Consider the following 17,105-nt stretch of genomic DNA (forward strand, 5'->3'; position numbering starts at 1 on the left):
AGTGCCTCATCCAGGCTTTTCTTGAACACCTCCAGGGACGGTGCCTCCACCACCTCCCTGGGCAGCCCATTCCAATGCCAATCACTCTCTCTGGGAAGAACTTCCTCCTAACATCCAGCCTGTACCTTCCCCGGCACAACTTGAGACTGTGTCCCCTTGTTCTATTGGTGGTTGCCTGGGAGAAGAGGCCACCCCCCACCTGGCTACAATGTGCTTTCAGGTAGTTGTAGACAGTAATAAGATCACCCCTGAGCCTCCTCTTCTCCAGGCTAAACAGGCCCAGCTCCCTCAGCCTCTCCTCATAGGGTTTGTGTTCCAGGCCCTTCACCAGCTTTGTTGCCCTTCTCTGGACATGTTCCAGCACCTCAACATCTTTCTTGAATTGAGGGGCCCAGAACTGGACACAGTACTCAAGGTGTGGCCTGACCAGTGCTGAGTACAGGGGCAGAATAACCTCCCTTGTCCTACTGGCCACACTGTTCCTGATGCAGGCCAGGATGCCATTGGCTCTCTTAGCCACCTGGGCACACTGCTGGCTCATCTTCAGCCTACTATCTATCAGTACCCCCAGGTCCCTTTCCTCCTGGCTGTTCTCCAGCTACTCAGTCCCCAGCCTGTAGTGCTGCTTGGGGTTGTTGTGGCCAAAGTGCAGAACCCTGCACTTGGCCTTGTTAAATCTCATCCCATTGGCCTCTGCCCACCCATCCAGCCTGTCCAGGTCCCTCTGCAGGGTTGATAAGGAAAAGACACACTGACCGTTGCATCACCAGCATGTACGCTGTGATGGAATCCCTGTAGGTTACTGCGGTGCTGTGCTTCTGGATGTAGAACGTCAAAGGGCTTTTCATAAAAACCGTAGCACTAAGCATGGTACTGCAGTGTGCTGTTATCTGATAATGGATGTTATGAAGAAGCAAGTCATCATCCACGTCTTTTAAGGAAAAATTAATTTCAGCCATGTGATTAAGACAGTCTAATTTTTGCCTCTGCAGGGTGGCTTCAGTGTCAAGTTGGAGGGAAGAATGCCTTTTCTGAAGGGGGACATTAATATCTCAGGAAGGCAGTCTACTCATTGTGGGAGTTGATGGGAACATGGCTAAGAGTAATGACAAGGCAAGTCCTGTACATGCTGTGATATTACGTCCTCCTTGCAGCAAAGCTGTAAAGGCTCACAGCTTGAGGTGTCATTTGTGTGGTAGACCTGTTCTGTTTGGAAGCACCTTGGGGCAGGAAAATGTGTTTAATGTGAAGGAGTGAAGTGAAATGGTGATTATGTAGGCAAAAATATGAATAGCACTCCCTTATGCAAATGAGCTTGGAATTTCCGTGGAGCAGGTAGAGCAACTTGTTTGCTGAAAAAAACAGCAGCCCTGGCTGTTGACCTCTGCCAGGCCCCCACTGTTAGGGCTTTCCAGTATAGCAAATAAAACTGCCTAACCTCTGTTCCTTCTTGCATATTATGGAAACTACCATGGGGATTATTGCTGACATTGTTATGGACGCTATGGTCTGTTTCATCAATAAATATACAAGGAGAATGCTTTAAAATGTGCTTTACCTAGCAGAGCAGTCATGTAGTTAAAGTTCTGCCTCTGTAGCAGGAACTTACTGCCCATGTGTATCTGAAGAGTGCCTGGCACTTTCTTCTTTCCACTGGATATCAGGAATAATCACTGATGCTTCTGATGTAGTTGAATTGTTATTAGTAGCATAAGCAGACCTTTTTTCTTTCTCAAGGGACTGAACGACTATTGTTTTGTTATCAGAGCAAGGGGAAGTGAGATTTGGGGTTTACTGAGTGCTAGCAAGCTAATTCATAATTGTACTTAGCGGGTGATTTGATTTGAAGAGGAAAAATTTCAAAGAATCTGTTTCAAAGGCACAGATCCTGCTTATCTTCCATTGAAATCAAGGGAAGGGATTGATGAGAGCTCTAGGACTATTATTTACTGATGCCATAGTTTAGCAGCTTGTGTAATTGTGTCATGTTTGTAAATGCAATCATATTATTTTGAGAGGAGTTAGCCAGAGCAGGCAGATAGATCTATTTCTTTGTGTGTAGTCCTGGACGTTAAGAAACTTTCAAAGGCAACATGGGTAACATGCAGGAGGATTTCTTGTGTTTTTTCCAAGCCTGTTGTTTGATTTAAATTATATGATTTTTTAATTATTATTAGAAGAAAAATGTTTTTAAGTCTTGAAGCTGATTATTTTTAGGGCACTAGCAGGTAGAAGAAAGGAGGAACTAAGATAATACAGGGAGAAGTTGCAGCTGAGCTAATAAACAACGAAAGATATATGGGCAGAGGCATAGCTGTAAATAGCAATAATCCAGAATTATGTCTGCCTGGCATGAGTGCAAGTGTTCTTTTCACTTATAGTTTTGTACTGCAGGAGAAGTGTTAGTTTCTCTCTCTCATGCTACCTTGATTAGGTTTGTTTGTCAAGTTAACAAATGCATGTGAAGCACACTGGGCTTGATACCATCTCCTAAGTAATGCTGTTAACAAAGCACTGATTAAGCTGCAGTAAAACAAAACGAAACGCAGATGCAGGATCCTCTTTTTTGACAATGCACATCTGTCATCTCTGCAAAAAGATTATGTAAGCTACACTAGTAGGGGAGGACTCCAGACAAGCTCAAAATAAAATAAATAAAAGCTTCAAACTAGAGCCGACACAAGATAATAGGATTGAAAACATTTGCAAATACAGAAGATGTAGTGTGCAGAAAGCAGACATCAGCTATATCTGGCTGAAATGACAGAGGAGATAAGGAAAGTTAAGATGCGCATATGGATTTGCTAAAATCTCTAGATGAGGGCTTCTGTTACCTTCAGAACAGCAAATAATCAAATCCCAAATATTATTTTTTTTAAGTGGGTCTTTTAGATTTCATATCAAGACCTCCAGCATAAAAACAGATTCAAAATCTTCATTAAAAGATTGTTTCAAGTCTCCCCAGGAGAAAGTAAGGCGTCTGATCAAGGTGTTACACTATGTAGCCTCAGTCAGAGATTTCTTCAGAGGATTTCCATTCCTGTTTGGCTTGGTCAAGTTTCATGTTGCATACAGGGGAAGTTTCAGAATACCAGACTTCGATGTGGTGATCCACAAAGCTTCAGGGTAGCACTTTCCAGTCTGCAGCTGGCAGGTCCCCCGAAGTCCACAGTCTGCATCCATGCCATGGCAGTACGCAGGACCGCAGTGTCTGGACATCAGCGATCTGTAGCTTTGTTTTTAACCCATCTAACCAGCAACAAATTATCAGACCACTGACCTACGTGATACAGCTCACTAACATTAACAAGGGCTAGGGCAGTTGAAGTGTAAGAAGCCTTAGGGCAGACCAAAATAATTCTTTCCAATTCCTTTCAGTTAGACTCTACCATCTTGCTTCTGCCACAGGTTCCAGGGTTTATTCATGCATGTAAAGACAGGTTCTTTTATAATCTGGAATACCTATTGTACTTTAAATAGGGAAACAACTGACATACTTGACTACTATTTTTCCCCCTCCCACGAGTAGTGCAAAGCATGTGTACACACCTACACACATCCTCGGAATGCTGTTCTTTTTGTAAAGCCTGTGCACATCTGCAGCCAGTGTCACTGCAGGTCCGGAGCTTCTGCTGCAATTCTCCAGCGTGTGCTGTATAGTACAGATGTGTGGTGGGCTTCCTGAGGAGTAAGTGTCGTAATGAAATGAACGGTTCATACTGCGTGGTTTTAGCTTCTGGTAGACACCAAACGACTGACAGGAAACCATGATCTGTTACTTGCCCCAGTTGTAGCTGGCAAAGAGCAGTTTAGCCTTTGTTTTGGAATGTGTAAAGGGCAATTAAACTGGAGTGGGTGGCAGGCGAGGAACCAGGGAATAGCTTCTTTCACTTGAGTTCTTCCAGCGGTACTTCTCACTGTCACAATCCAGCAATTTACAGACTGTTAGGTTCATTTTATGGCTGATTGATGTTCTTGTTTTGATGGAGGTGTGGATTTCAAGTGGCCTCTTACTTGTTTCTGCTATAGTGAGATTACCTGTTGTTTTTAATTGTCCCCTCTCCTGTATTTAATGCTGCTAACTGCTGAGAGGAATGCCCCAGCCACCAGCCTCAAGTCAGTCCTGTGCATCATTTTCGTCTTTTTTTTTTTTTTTTTTTTTTTTTCTTTCAGCTACTGTCTGAGACTCTGTCTCATTTCCTCTGGATCTGGCTGTTCTTGCTGCAGCTTCATGGTTTTAGGAACACAATGAGGACACAGCTGATATGGTTCTAGGTATCTGCTGACATTTTTAGTTCCTATTTTGCCTTCAGAAGGAATAACTGGACTACCTAGGTGGGTGAAATCTTGATTTCACCGAACTAAGTCCTCCTGTGGACTCTGAGGTCAGGGCTTTGACCTCTTTTGCCTTTTGAAATAATATCATTTTTCTGAAGGATCTATACAACAACAGTGTGGCTGAAACCTGTTCTGCAGGAGCCAGTGTGGCTGTAGACAAGAGGAATGAAGAGCAGAGCTTCAAGCTGTCTTCTGTCCTGGCATTCCCATATGCCCCAGGCAAGTTTGCAAGAAACCTCCCTGGACAAGAGCAGTAGGCTGTATTTGTGGCTTACTGGCTGTTGGCAACATCAGCCAAGAAATCTCTACAGGGCTCAACTGTGAAAACAGGTTTAACTTCCGTTATATTTTACTTAATTTACTCCAGTGAATTATTTGTGAACAGCCATGGGAGCAAGAGGAGGATAGGATTCCTCCTCCTTCACAGGCAGATGACCTCCTGGCCCCAGGAACATGGTTAGTGCATGTAGTGTGTCTCTCTGTCCCGATCTCTCTCTCCCCCCGACATCCCCTCCCCTCCCCCCCCCCGACCCCGTATCATTATTACTTCAGCTTTCCAGGCAAGGGGAGCTGCAAACTCCTTCCTCTGTGAGCAGAACACCATCTGCTCTGGTTCTCGTGGAGCTTCCTTCTCAAGTATGGTTTATGAACCAAATACCACACAACGGAGGAGGAAGCTGAGCCTTGTTCTGCCACCTCCTTGGTGAGTGTACCCAGCTGTTAGGTGGAGGTGTTGCAGTAATGAGGAACCCTCCCTTTGTGTGAGGGATTGCCTGAACATCTAACTGGAGTCTTGAAGACAGGGGAAGTATCTAGGAGTAGTCTCCTTGCCTTAATGTTTCTTCTCTGTGGGCCTTTTCAATAGGTCCCCAGTCTGATGTGCTAGAAGTTTGTATCCCTTATCACAGGGGCCCAGCTCCTCACCCTTGAATCAAGGAGCATGTGGTGGTAATTTAGCTGTGGAAAACATCCTGAGAAAACCTTGTCATAACTTGCTTTGTGTTGAGTGTCATTGCTTCTCTGGTGTCTTTATCTGTACTTGGTACTGCAGATGTGTGTTGATTCATGTGACTTTATCTTTCAGTTAGGATTATGGAGTTAATGTGCTTCAAGTTGATATGGTCAGGCTTTGAGTGTGTGTGTCATTAGGGACCTTCCACATTGGGAATGCTACACTGTGGCATTTGGGCTAAGTTCAGTGCTTTTTCTAAGTCACTCTTGGACAGAGGCAGTCTTTGTTAGAGCTTCTGTACCGGAGGAGGGCTGTTTCACGTCATCTTTGAATATCTAATTGGATTCTACTTGAGATCTTTCAAAGAATTCTAACACATGCTCTCCTCGAAGTACCTACAGAAAAACTGGTTTAACTGGTTTGTAATCATCAGAGGGATTTAAGTGTGTTTTCTAATAATTTTCCTTGTTCTCTTTATGGTAGTAACATGTCCTTGCCTGCCAGCCCAGAACCCTTTTTGAGTGGGGTACGGAGCAGGATTTGTCTACTTCCTCTTGGCTCAGCTGTCACTGGCAGTAGCACAGAACATATTACCTGGCATAATTTCATTGGAGCTTAACATTCTTTGGATTTCATTTCCTTATGTTTTCTTGGGAAAATACCTTCCCATCCTGCTTTGTTTATTGCAGTTGGACATTCTTGTCTCAGCCCCCATTTATCTGTTTTCTGTTCTGGCTTCTTTAGAGGATGCAGCTAAACAGCTGTGTGGAGGACTGTGGGAGTTTCAAGTGTCTTCTCTTTATGCTGAGATTCAGTAGTGCTGCTAAGTCCCATGCTTCCCTCTGTCCTCCACTAAGAAAATGTCCTTCTTGCTTGTTTATGTGTATAGATGTATTTTTAAAATCAGTGATGCCTAGAAGTTACAGAGACATTGCCTTCAAAGCTCTCATGCACTCTTTTTCATACACTGCCTTGGCATCTGTGAAAGTAATACAAATCCTGACCATGTGACAGTAAGGCTTCTGAATTTGGCTGAGCAATCTAATGACAGATAGCATCAACCAGCAAATGGAGTGTGTGATTGGAAAGCAGCAGACTCTGTCTGCGTTTTTGTTTTGGCTTGTGACTTGTTCTATGACCTTTGATAAGTCTTTCCCCCTCAGTGTAAATAGTATACTGAACTACCACTTCCTGTACAAAGTGCCTTGGGATATGTAATTACATTTATTTTCCATTTAATCAAGAGCAGTCAAAAGATTTGGTCCTCTTTTCATTTTACATTGGAGTGTAATAGAACCAGACCAGCGTTGTTTTGCAGAATCCAGAACCTAGGAAGCTTGACCTATCTTTAAAAATTCCAAGTAATTAAATATTCAATTTACAATGTATGGAATATAAATCAAGGGTATGAACTAAATATTAGGCTACACTACTTCCAAATCGTTAAGCATCATAGTATATAGGGTATTAGCCTAATCTTCATGTTCTGCTTTCAAAGATTCAAATACAAAGCAAGCTGATGTTTTATGGAAGCAGAAGAGTGCATCATCCAGTTCCCCTATTTAGTGTAGTCCCTGCTGTGTTAATTCCCCTCTAATCGTTTCTTTAAGCAAAATTGATTGTCTCTGATTTCAGAATGTAACCACAATAAACACTCCATGACCCTACATGTTCCAAAAAGCTTTTAATTTAATGTAATTTTGCTATTATAATTAAAGGTATGGCTAATTACACCTGCCTTTTGAGTTAATGTTGCAGATTTTGGCTAATTTACATCTATCACTGTCTCTCTTATATGTAATGCTTCCCTGTTGTACTAGTAACAAGAGGATAAAGTGTGTGCAGTACAGGAGATTCCTAGCAAGGGTTTTTGATTGTATTATTTTCCAGTGGCATCAAGAAAGGAGCAGCTCATGCGATGCATGTTGCTATGGCTGGCCCGTACCTGTTGTGTTAATGACAAGAGCCAGATGCAGGCCACTGACTTTTTTTTAAAAGTGAAGCCTGAGGCAACTCAGTCTAGAGTGGTGAGGCCGGCAGTTTAGGAAGCTACCTGCATGACCTTTGCTCTTTGCACCTCCAAGTTGCACGCTTCCACTGCTCATCTGGGAGAGCTGCTGGTGGGGCCGGCAGTTTAGGAAGCTACCTGCATGACCTTTGCACCTCCAAGTTGCACACTCCTCCTGCTCATCTGGGAGAGCTGCTCTCTATCTCACTATCTATGCAGGCTTGAGTGGGATCCCTGCCTTCTGGCTCTAGTCTTAGACCACTTTAAGAACTGGTTGATTGTTTATTCATTTGCATGAATTATGCTCTGTCTAGTTCTAGCTATTTAAAACTCTTATGTTTTTTCTCACACAAGCTCTTTCCTGTTAAGAATTCAGAGAGAAGAGGGACATATTGTTCCAGTTGATGATTTGTCTTTCATTTAGAGATAGTTGCATTCATCTAATAGTTATGTTTTTATTTTTCAGGTGCAAGGCCTGACAATGGCACCGAATGAGCACTGCCTTCAAGCTTCCTTCCTGTAAACCATAGGACCAAATAAGGCGGTGTGATGAACATGCCACTGCATCAAATCTCTGTCATTCCAGCTCAGGATGTTACCTCTTCTAGAGTCTCCAGGAGCAAGACCAAAGAAAAAGAGGAACAGGTACTGTCAGATATACTTGATTTTCACAGGAATGTATCTTAGGTATAAAATGACAGGGCTTACCAAATCAGATCTGTTTCTATTAGAGCCCCAGCTCTTTGCAGGACTGCTGCTTTTAGTCAAGATGAATGTTACCAAATGACCTCTTCCTGTTGTATTTGTTAGCTGGCTGCAAAATCACAGGAATTGTTGAGTAACTTCTGCAAAATGCAACCTATGACCTTTTATTTTGCTTCAGAATTTAAGGCAGATTTTGGACAACGGCTTTGGTGCCCTTGTTACAGGAGCTCCTACAGGTGTATTTTACCTTTCTAAAATAAATACAATATGGGATGTGTCATGCATCCTATTTTCCTATGCATCGTCTAGCAGCTGTGTTGTGCTTTCAATTGAATGAAATACCTGAAAGAAGACAATTACACACCCTTCTGTATACTTACTGTGCTGTTCCCTGGAGATATGTTTTTGTATTCTTAACTTGGGAGCGTGTGTGTGAATGGCGTTATGTTGAGGTCTTGTGGTGCTGATGAGAGCTGGAATGCAAAAATATCTGACATATCTAATAGTCATAGGTCTAATACAGTCTGATTGATAGGCTACTTAACAATTTTTATTAGCATACTATGTCTAGTATTCACTCGTCACCCCTGTTTGCCCCTGGACAGCGTCTCTGATCCAGCCCAAGGACCTTAGTGTGCATCATACTTTAGTGTACACTGTACTGCTTTGAAATTTGCATTTATCTCTGTAAAATATCTTTGTGGTTCTTTATCTTTGCTTAACATAAAGTCTGGTCAAGAGAACCTTTTTTTAACTGCTCAGCACTGGTTAATTCTGAGGAGGTCTAGGGTGATAGTGATTACAGACAGAGTGTGTAGGAAGTGTAAAGGACTACAAGGGCACTCTTATGTTTCAGAAAGACTAACTCTGGGTAGGATTAAAGAAGTTGCTTTTGATGTGCTAGGATCACCTGTCCTGACTATGCTTCTTGCCTATTAGCTGTCCAAATTGCACCTACCAAAGTCACTGTTGAGTCAGTAAAAATAAATTATGCCATTGCTGTGGGTATTTTGAGTCTTCTCCTTAGTAACATTTTTTAATGGATTCTAACCCTTCAGATTTGAAACCAGTAATTAATTAGGCTGGAACACTGCTGGTTTTGATTGCCAGGACTAGCCAAGTAGTTATCCTCACAGATGAGATGCTCTAAATCTACAAAGAACCTTGTCTCAGGTATCTGCTGGAATCTCTCACTTCCCAGCCATTACATATATAAACTACAGCACAGAAGTTCTACCTCAACATGAGAAAGAACATCTTTACTTCAAAGGATCACAGAGCGCTTGAACAGGCTCCCCAAAGAGGTTGTGGAGTTTCCTCTGGAGACTTCCAAGACTCATCTGGATGTGTTCCCCTGTGACCTGCTCTAGATTACAGTCCTAGTCTGGCATGGGGGGTTGGACTTTATGATCTCCAGAGGTCTCTTCCAATCCCTAACGTCCTGTGATATCTACTGTCTGGACAACTGTCTAGGTAAGAGGGCTCTTCTGTTTCTTCCCTTTCCATGAAACTGTATGTGCTGAAAGAGTGAAACAGCCCTTCTGCCAAATGCAGTGCTGCGAGTTAACTGCCCACCCTTGGGATGATGGGGATTAGGATGTCAATCAGGTCAGTGGTAACTCAGACCACAAAATTAGCTCAGAAGTGGGAGTCTTAAGTCTCTTAAACCTGCTCTTCATTTCTGATGCAGCAACTTCAGTGTTAACAAATCTTGCCTGTGTTTACTTAATGATAACTAGTTGAAATTTTGATTTCACCTGCCAGGTTGCTGTTGTAATTTCATGCCTTGTACATTTGAAACAGAACAGAATGTTCAAATAAATATGTGCTGTGCCACAGAGGAAATGCTGGGGACTCGGACTACACAAGCAATAGATTAGGCTAACCTGGAAACACTTCATGTTTCCCAAGTCTTGCTCTTCCTGTGTCTGTCATCATATTCACTCATCCCTCAAGTGTCCTGTATTCTGCCAAAATCACAGCTGGAATAGCTGAAGTGCTGGGTGAACTGCCTGCTGTCCTTGATGCACAGCTGTACTGACACAACTGCTCCTATGCTTACAAGCCACAACTTGGCTCTTCTCTACTCTTCCACGCTCCTGCAAGCTGCATTGCTTCTAGTGTTAACCTTTTAATGTTGGCTCTAACAAATGAGCTGGAGAGCAGTCAAGCCATTAATGTTTTGACTTTGGCCAATCCAGTTACATTTTTGTACCTCACCAGGACATTAAAGGCTAATTGCTAGTCAGTCCCTGTCAACTCTTGGATCCAGTCAGGACCCAATGACCACGACTGAGTCTTGCTCATATTTAAAGTATACAGTAAAGAGGAGATAGGGTGCAAGTAACAGAAATTGTAGGTTATCACTGACATATTAGAATTGCTTCAAATTGCCTGTTTTCTGTTTGAGATAGAAGGCACTGCTAATTAAAGAGCAGCATGCAGAGTGAACATGATCGTGATCCTGTGTTGTGCACATCTGTTGAGCAGTTCTGGAAGATTTTGTGCCCTAGGTAACATCTGTTGTACAAGAGGACACTAGGTAAAACTGAGAAGGCATTTGCCCTTCAATTTTGTAACTTCAGTACAAAGTTGGTGTATCTTCTGTACTTCCCATTTCAGTTGTGTAACTTTCCTTTGTGCAACACAGCTCATAGCTACTTCTTCATGTTCTGGATGGCCCTAGATGCAGTTCTCATGGATTTATGCAAAAGCAGGCAGCAGTTTTTCAGAAGCAAGTGCAGTATTGAAGTTTGATTCAAGTGCCGTGATTCATAGGATGGTTTAGGTTGGAAAGGACCTTAAAGATCATCTAGCTCTAACTCCCCCTGCCATGGGTAGGGACACCTTCCACCAGACCAGACTGCTCAAGGCCTTACCTATACTATGTAATAGAAACACTCCTTAACTTTTCTGTGTTGGAATAGCAGTACACATCCCAAACGTGTGCATTGTGGTCTTAAAGTGTTTTGAGTTATGTAAAGCCACTTGCCAGTCTGAGCAAAATCAAAAAGACCCCAAACCACAATCAAAACTGATATCACTACTTCAAAGATATTTATCTTAGTAAAAAAGCTATAAAGGTTGACTTTATATTACCAGACAATTTTCTTTGCCTAAGCGCATTATCAGGCATGTGCTTTGTAGTTTGAGGCATACCTATCTCTCCTGTTCATTACCAAGTTCTGGCTAAAGTCAAGGTAAATATGTGAAAATTTGCCTTGCTTTTGTTCTTTCTTTCTCAAACTAGACCTTTAGCTTGTATCTGTATCCTGCATCATAAGAAGTACTTCACAGGAAAGGATCAATAAGCAAAGTAACAGAAAATGAAATACCAAAGTGTTTGGAGAGAGAACTTCACTAGTCTGTGGAAAATCAATGTTTGTCCTATTCACCAGAAGGAAGATGCTTTCTGTCATCTTCTGTGATTTTGTATGTGTTTAATTATTTGTAGCAGAGGTACAGAGGAAAAAGATGTAATTTGTGCAGTTCAGATCTCTTACTATGTGTCCTTTTTCATGCATCCACTCACTGTGTAACTCTTGTATTCCTGCTTAAGGCTTGATTTGTTTTAGTAATAGTTTTCCTTGCTGTAAGAGCAAGATTTCTGGGCTAATGATTTGTGACTAACTGTGAAGAATAACAATGAAAAAAAAATCTTACCTCCTTTATCACTGCAATCCACTTAGTCAATCTGGGTGATCTGTAGTCTTTAGACTTGCCTCATAGCAGACTAACGTGTAGATTCAATACTCGTGGAAGTCAGGAGCAAGAATCCTACTGAATTTGAAGAGGTGATAAAAGCCAAAGCTCCTGCCTACTACTTCTTTTTTAATTCGTCAGTGATACGTATAAATAGCAGAGATTGGCAGACTCTGATTCAGGTTAGTGTAATTTTCAAGGTTTAAACTAGTTGAAACTTGGTTAAAGCAGTCTTTCATGAAATTTGTCTGTTTCCCCAGTAAAAATAGGAAAGATTGTAAAGGGATTATTATCCTTGCATTTAACTTAGATGGACTGTTAGCTTTAAGGGCTATTAATAACCATCTTTAGCTTCTTACTTATCCTTCACTAGGAATAGCTTCATACTTACCTGATTTAAGGGAGAGTCTCTCTATTGTTTGAGAGATGCTGTGACCCATCCTGTCCCTGTCTGGTGCGTAGCATGCTGGCAGTGATGTTTCTTACTGTATCCAAAAGCTATCAGCTCTCAGGATTTGGATTGGAAATGAAGAACTGATGCCAGATTGTGGTTGAGGTGTTGCTCTCATTTTGTTCTGCTAAAGCATTGCCTATTTGAGGACTTTGTGCTTCACTTGCTGAAGCAAACTGCTGTCTACGACATGTTCTCAGTAAACATTGCTGCTGTGAGTAAAACTCCCTGAGCTTTTATGCTGCTCTTCTAAAAATTTGTAACTTCCTAACTATAGCTTCCTGTGCTGTGATCTCTGAAGATCTCATAAGCAGATCAGGGATGGACAGAATTGGTGTTTGAATGAGAGATCATGAGATATCAGTGCAAGTTATTTTGGGTGTGCAGTACTTTCTTTTCAATGGCCTGAACCTGGGAAGCAATACTGAGGTGACAACAAAGATCACATAGCATTTATCACAGAAGCAGATGAATATTCTAGTCTTACTTAAACTCCCTAGTTCCACTTAATCAAACTTTCTGTTATAGAGGAATTACTTTTGTGTCTTCCAAGTGCCATGTGGTATTACTGGCTGCTGTGTGCTCAGCAGAGATTCTATGATCATCTCAAACATCTCTAGATGCTTCTCAAAGCTGTCATCTTGGAGATACTATGACTACTTAATGTACCTGGATTAAATTACAGTGAGAGAAGTACTTTCTGCTACATCTTGCTAAATTACTTCTGACTTCTTAGTGATGTCCCACATCCTTTAGCAGTAAAAGCACTATGGAAAGAAGTCAGAGAGTTGTGGTCAATGGGACAGAATCTAGCTGGAGGCCTATAACTAGTGGAGTACTTCAGGGATTGGTACTGAGAATAGTATTATTCAATGTATTCATTAATGACCTGGATGAGGGCATGGAGTGCACTGTCAGCAAGTTTGCTGATGGCACCAAGCTGAGTAGAGTGGATGCCACACTGGAGAGTTGTGCTGCCATTCAGAGAGGCTTAGGCTGGAGAGCTCGGCAGGGAGAAATGCATTGAAGTTCAACAGGGGCAAGTGTAGAGTTGTGCACCTGGGAAAGAACAATCCCCTATATCAGTATAGGCTGGGGACTGACCTGCTGAAGAGCAGTGAAGGGGAGGACTCAGGAGTCCTGGTGAGTGGAAGGATGGCTGTGAGCCAGCAGTGTGCTGTTGTGGACAGGATGGCCAATGCTGTTCTGGAGTGTATTAGAAGGGATGTGGTTAGTAGGTCGAGGGAGGTTCTCCTGACCCTCTACTCTGCCCTGTTGAAACCTCATCTGGAGTATTGTGTCCACTTCTGGGCCTCCCAGCTCAAGGACAGGGAGCTGCTGGAGAGAGTCCAGCGCAGAGCCACAAAAAATGATTAAGTTGAACATCTTCCTTATGAGGAGAGCCTGAGGGAGCTGGGGCTTTTTAGCACGGAGAGGAGAAGACTAAGGGGTGACTTCATTCATGTTTATAAATATGTAAGGGTCACCAGGAGGGTGGAGGCAGCCTCTTCTTGGTGAGGCTGGGTGACAGGATAAGAGGCAATGGGTGGAAGCTGAGGCGTAGGAGGTTCCATGTGAAACTGAGGAAGATTTATTTTTTTCACTGTAAGGGTGACAGAGCACTGGAACTGGCTGCCCAGGGAGGTTGTGGAGTCATTCTCTAGAGATATTCAAGAACCGTCTGGATGTGTTCCAGTGTGATCTGCTCTATGTGATCCTGCTCTGGCAGGTGGGCTGGACCAGATGATCTTTCAATGTCCCTTCTAGCCCCTGACATTCTATGATTCTGTGATGGCCTGTTGATTCAAATAACCCATATCCTACTGGAAAAGCAGGACTGACTTGTAGGAGGAAAAAAAAAAAGTAGATGCATTTGCAATAATTTTTACTTGTAGATGAGTAGTGCAGTATAAAACTGCATGCTTTGTGTTGTTGAATCCATCGTGATGCTTTATGAGCTTTTATATTGGTTTTCAGGTACGTAAGCACTGCATGACCTTCTGTATTCACTTTTTGGACTTTGAGCTGTGATTGTGGACTCTGACTGGTTGAACTTGATCCAAATACTCAGGCGTTTGTAAGGCTCTGTGTGTGTGTGTGTGTGTGTTTGGTTTTGTTTGCCTATTGAACCGAATCATTCATTAAGCAGCAGTGCTGCAAATCCTCTGAGAATTTCACCCCTCAGTATTTTTATACTGATTTGTTTGTGTGTAGCTATGTCATATATTAACACTGCACCTGGCATCTTTTTAAAATCTGCTTTAAATAGAAACTGGTTAACTATGGAAGAATTTTTGTCTGAGTATCCTCAAATGCTGACATGGTAAACAGAATGTGTCTCTTGTTGTACTGTTTGCAGGCTTAGCCTCAAAGTGGGAGTTGCAGAGTCCTTTCAATTCAAACCTTGGCTTTTACTGAGCATGTTTTTCAATGAATCATAAAGCATTTCTCAAAAAAAAAAAAAAAAAAAAAAAAAAAAAAAAAAGGTGCTTTCCCATTTCCCACTTCTTAAAAAGTAACAAGTAGGGTTTTTTGACACAGCACACAACCTGTGACAGAGCGCTCCCTAAGAGCCGCACTAAAAGTGCTTTCATTTCTGCAGCCTAGGAGGAGGTAGAAATATTTTTCAGACCTTGTCACTTGGGAATACATCAGGCGACTGAGGCAGTTGTAACATCCTTCCAAACTGTATCCCTGCAGCAATGATGTCATGCTGAGAGCGCAGTATTTCCATGGGTGTGTTCCGTGCTAAAAGATGTTCTAGTACTTGTCTGTGTAGGAGCAGGTGTCTGAATGTACTCACACTCTGATTTGCCTTTAGCAGGTAAACAGTCTAGTAAGGAGCACTAAGTAAATAAGAAAATTGCTGCAGAAATTGCTTTATACCACATGCTTCTCTTTTCCCCACAAGTGCATTTGCCCTGCTTGTCAAGGCAACTTAACCTGGTTTCAACAAACCTTTCCTGAGCATAGGACTTAACAGTTGCTGTCTTGTGCCCCTGCACACATGCTCTCACAGAGCATTGCCTATTTCTTTACCCCTATGAACATCTTTGTGTGTGGCAGTGGCGCGAGTGCTTGAGGTGGGAGGGAGCTGCTCTCGCTTTGAGCGGTCCTAACAACAAAGAAGTCAAATCACGCCATTTGATTTTGCATTGTGTTTGTCTTGGAATGTGTACAGCATGTGTGAGGAAAGGCACAGATGGCTTCTGAGTGGAGATGAATTACAAAAGGCAAACTGAGAAGTGGTTTCTGAGAGGGTTTTGAAGGAAAAGAGGAGAAAACCTCTTTCTTTTAAAAATTCCATAACCTGTATAAAAACTAATAGCAATTAATACAGCAGCAAAGTTTTATGTACTGATGTTTCAGAGAACAAACTTTCAAAGTTTCAAGTTTTGTTATTTGCTTATAAGTAGATTATTTTCTATACAATAGCTATTTTGAATTTTTCTACTTGCTGCATGTGAAGTCCTTGCTTTGATGTCTTACAACCAGAAAGTTAGAGTTAGTTATTATGATCTCTAGCTCTTGTATTAACCTAAATTTTCAATATGCCTCTCTGATCCTAACACAATCTCTATCTAGCTTACACTTGCAGCTCACTTCAACCAGCTGAGGCTCAGTCTTTGAAAAATACGATTTTTCTAAAACAAATATTAATGCTGTTTAATTACTTGATAGCCAAGCATGTTTTGGTGATGATGTTTTGCAGTGCTGTTTTTAATGTCTGTTAATGTGTTAAAGGGACTCCTGAGTCTGAGATTATAATTTTAGAGTTTATCTTTTTTTTTTTCTTCCTTGCTTGTTAACCTTCTAATGAGATACGTGTGTCAACTGTGATACTAAATTGAGCTATATGTGCATATAAATATCTGTTGGTACAGAGTGCCTGCCACTGAAATAATCTTTGATTAGTTTCTGAGTGTTTGAAACTGTGTCTAGCTTTCATGTCACTGATTTCCCTTTAAACCCTACACCTCAGTGGTTTAAAGCTTTAACTTCTGGGACAGTTATATACAGTCTTAGGTTTGCACCCCTGAACCTAGTTAATTCTGTTTGGCCTTCAGGCCATTTATAAAGAATTCTTGACAAGGGCACGGGGAAGTTATTCTGTAGAAACTGTTCCTCATTGCTTTGCTAAAATCTAAGCTCTTAGGAGTACAGCCTTCTGAGTCAATAGTTATCACACCTAGAAACAAAATCCACCTTTGGGATCCCTTCAGCTTCTCTTGGTTCCAGAAGTGATAATCTCTCACCTGCTATTAAACTTGTTGCTCTTTGGTAGCAGATATTACTCCAGTTTTAGGAAGTTACTTATACAGGTTTTCCATGACAGCTGCCAAGTCAAAGGATGCTTTGATTACTGAACAAGCCTGAATATATGTTCTGTTAGGTCAGTGGCTGAAATTCAGAATTTAAATTTCTAGAAGTTAAGAACTGAATTCTGACATCCTCAAAGCAAAGAACAGAATGAGGGGGGGGGGGACAGTCTCAAGTTGTGCCAGGGGAGGTATAGACTGGATATTAGGAGGAAGTTCTTCACAGAGAGAGTGAAGCCCGTTGGAATGGGCTGCCCAGGGAGGTGGTGGCATTGCTGTCCCTGGAGGTGTTCAAGAAAAGAGTGGTGAGGCACTTAGTGCCATGGTCTAGTTGATCAGACAGGGCTGGGTGATAGGTTGGACTGGATGGGCTTGGAGGTCTCTTCCAACTCAGTTGATTCTATGAATGAGGTTATGTATTTGTGGAGGTTTAAGTTTATTTACAAAGCAATCCTCTCTTCCTGTAAATAAGCTTTACTGTGATGTTGATGCAAGTAAGTAATAGTGGCCTGTTTTGTTTTGTTTTGTTTTAAGGTGCTTGGATGTAGGCTGCACCTGATTCCTTTTGAGTCCAACAACAGGTGGCTGTGTGGATCAGGAAAAGAGCTATCCTCAAACCTGTAGCATCTA

At 42.0% G+C, this 17,105-nt stretch overlaps 1 protein-coding gene across 5 annotated transcripts in view; it reads left to right on the top strand.

Moving 5' to 3' along the window:
* MARCHF8 (membrane associated ring-CH-type finger 8) overlaps positions 1–17,105 on the top strand; it is a 96,485-nt gene that overhangs the window by 16,385 nt on the left and 62,995 nt on the right. For 4 of the 5 annotated variants that reach the window (XM_064144797.1, XM_064144801.1, XM_064144798.1 and 1 more), the window contains one exon: positions 7,765–7,943. In XM_064144797.1, the coding sequence (XP_064000867.1) occupies positions 7,848–7,943 (96 nt within the window). In that variant the 5' untranslated portion in view covers positions 7,765–7,847. Of the gene's footprint in view, positions 1–7,229; positions 7,318–7,764; positions 7,944–17,105 lie in introns of those variants that run through there. The other variant, XM_064144800.1, reaches the window with a different exon arrangement.

This window comes from Pogoniulus pusillus, chromosome 6 (genome assembly GCF_015220805.1).
Source record: "Pogoniulus pusillus isolate bPogPus1 chromosome 6, bPogPus1.pri, whole genome shotgun sequence".
Taxonomy (NCBI): domain Eukaryota; kingdom Metazoa; phylum Chordata; class Aves; order Piciformes; family Lybiidae; genus Pogoniulus; species Pogoniulus pusillus.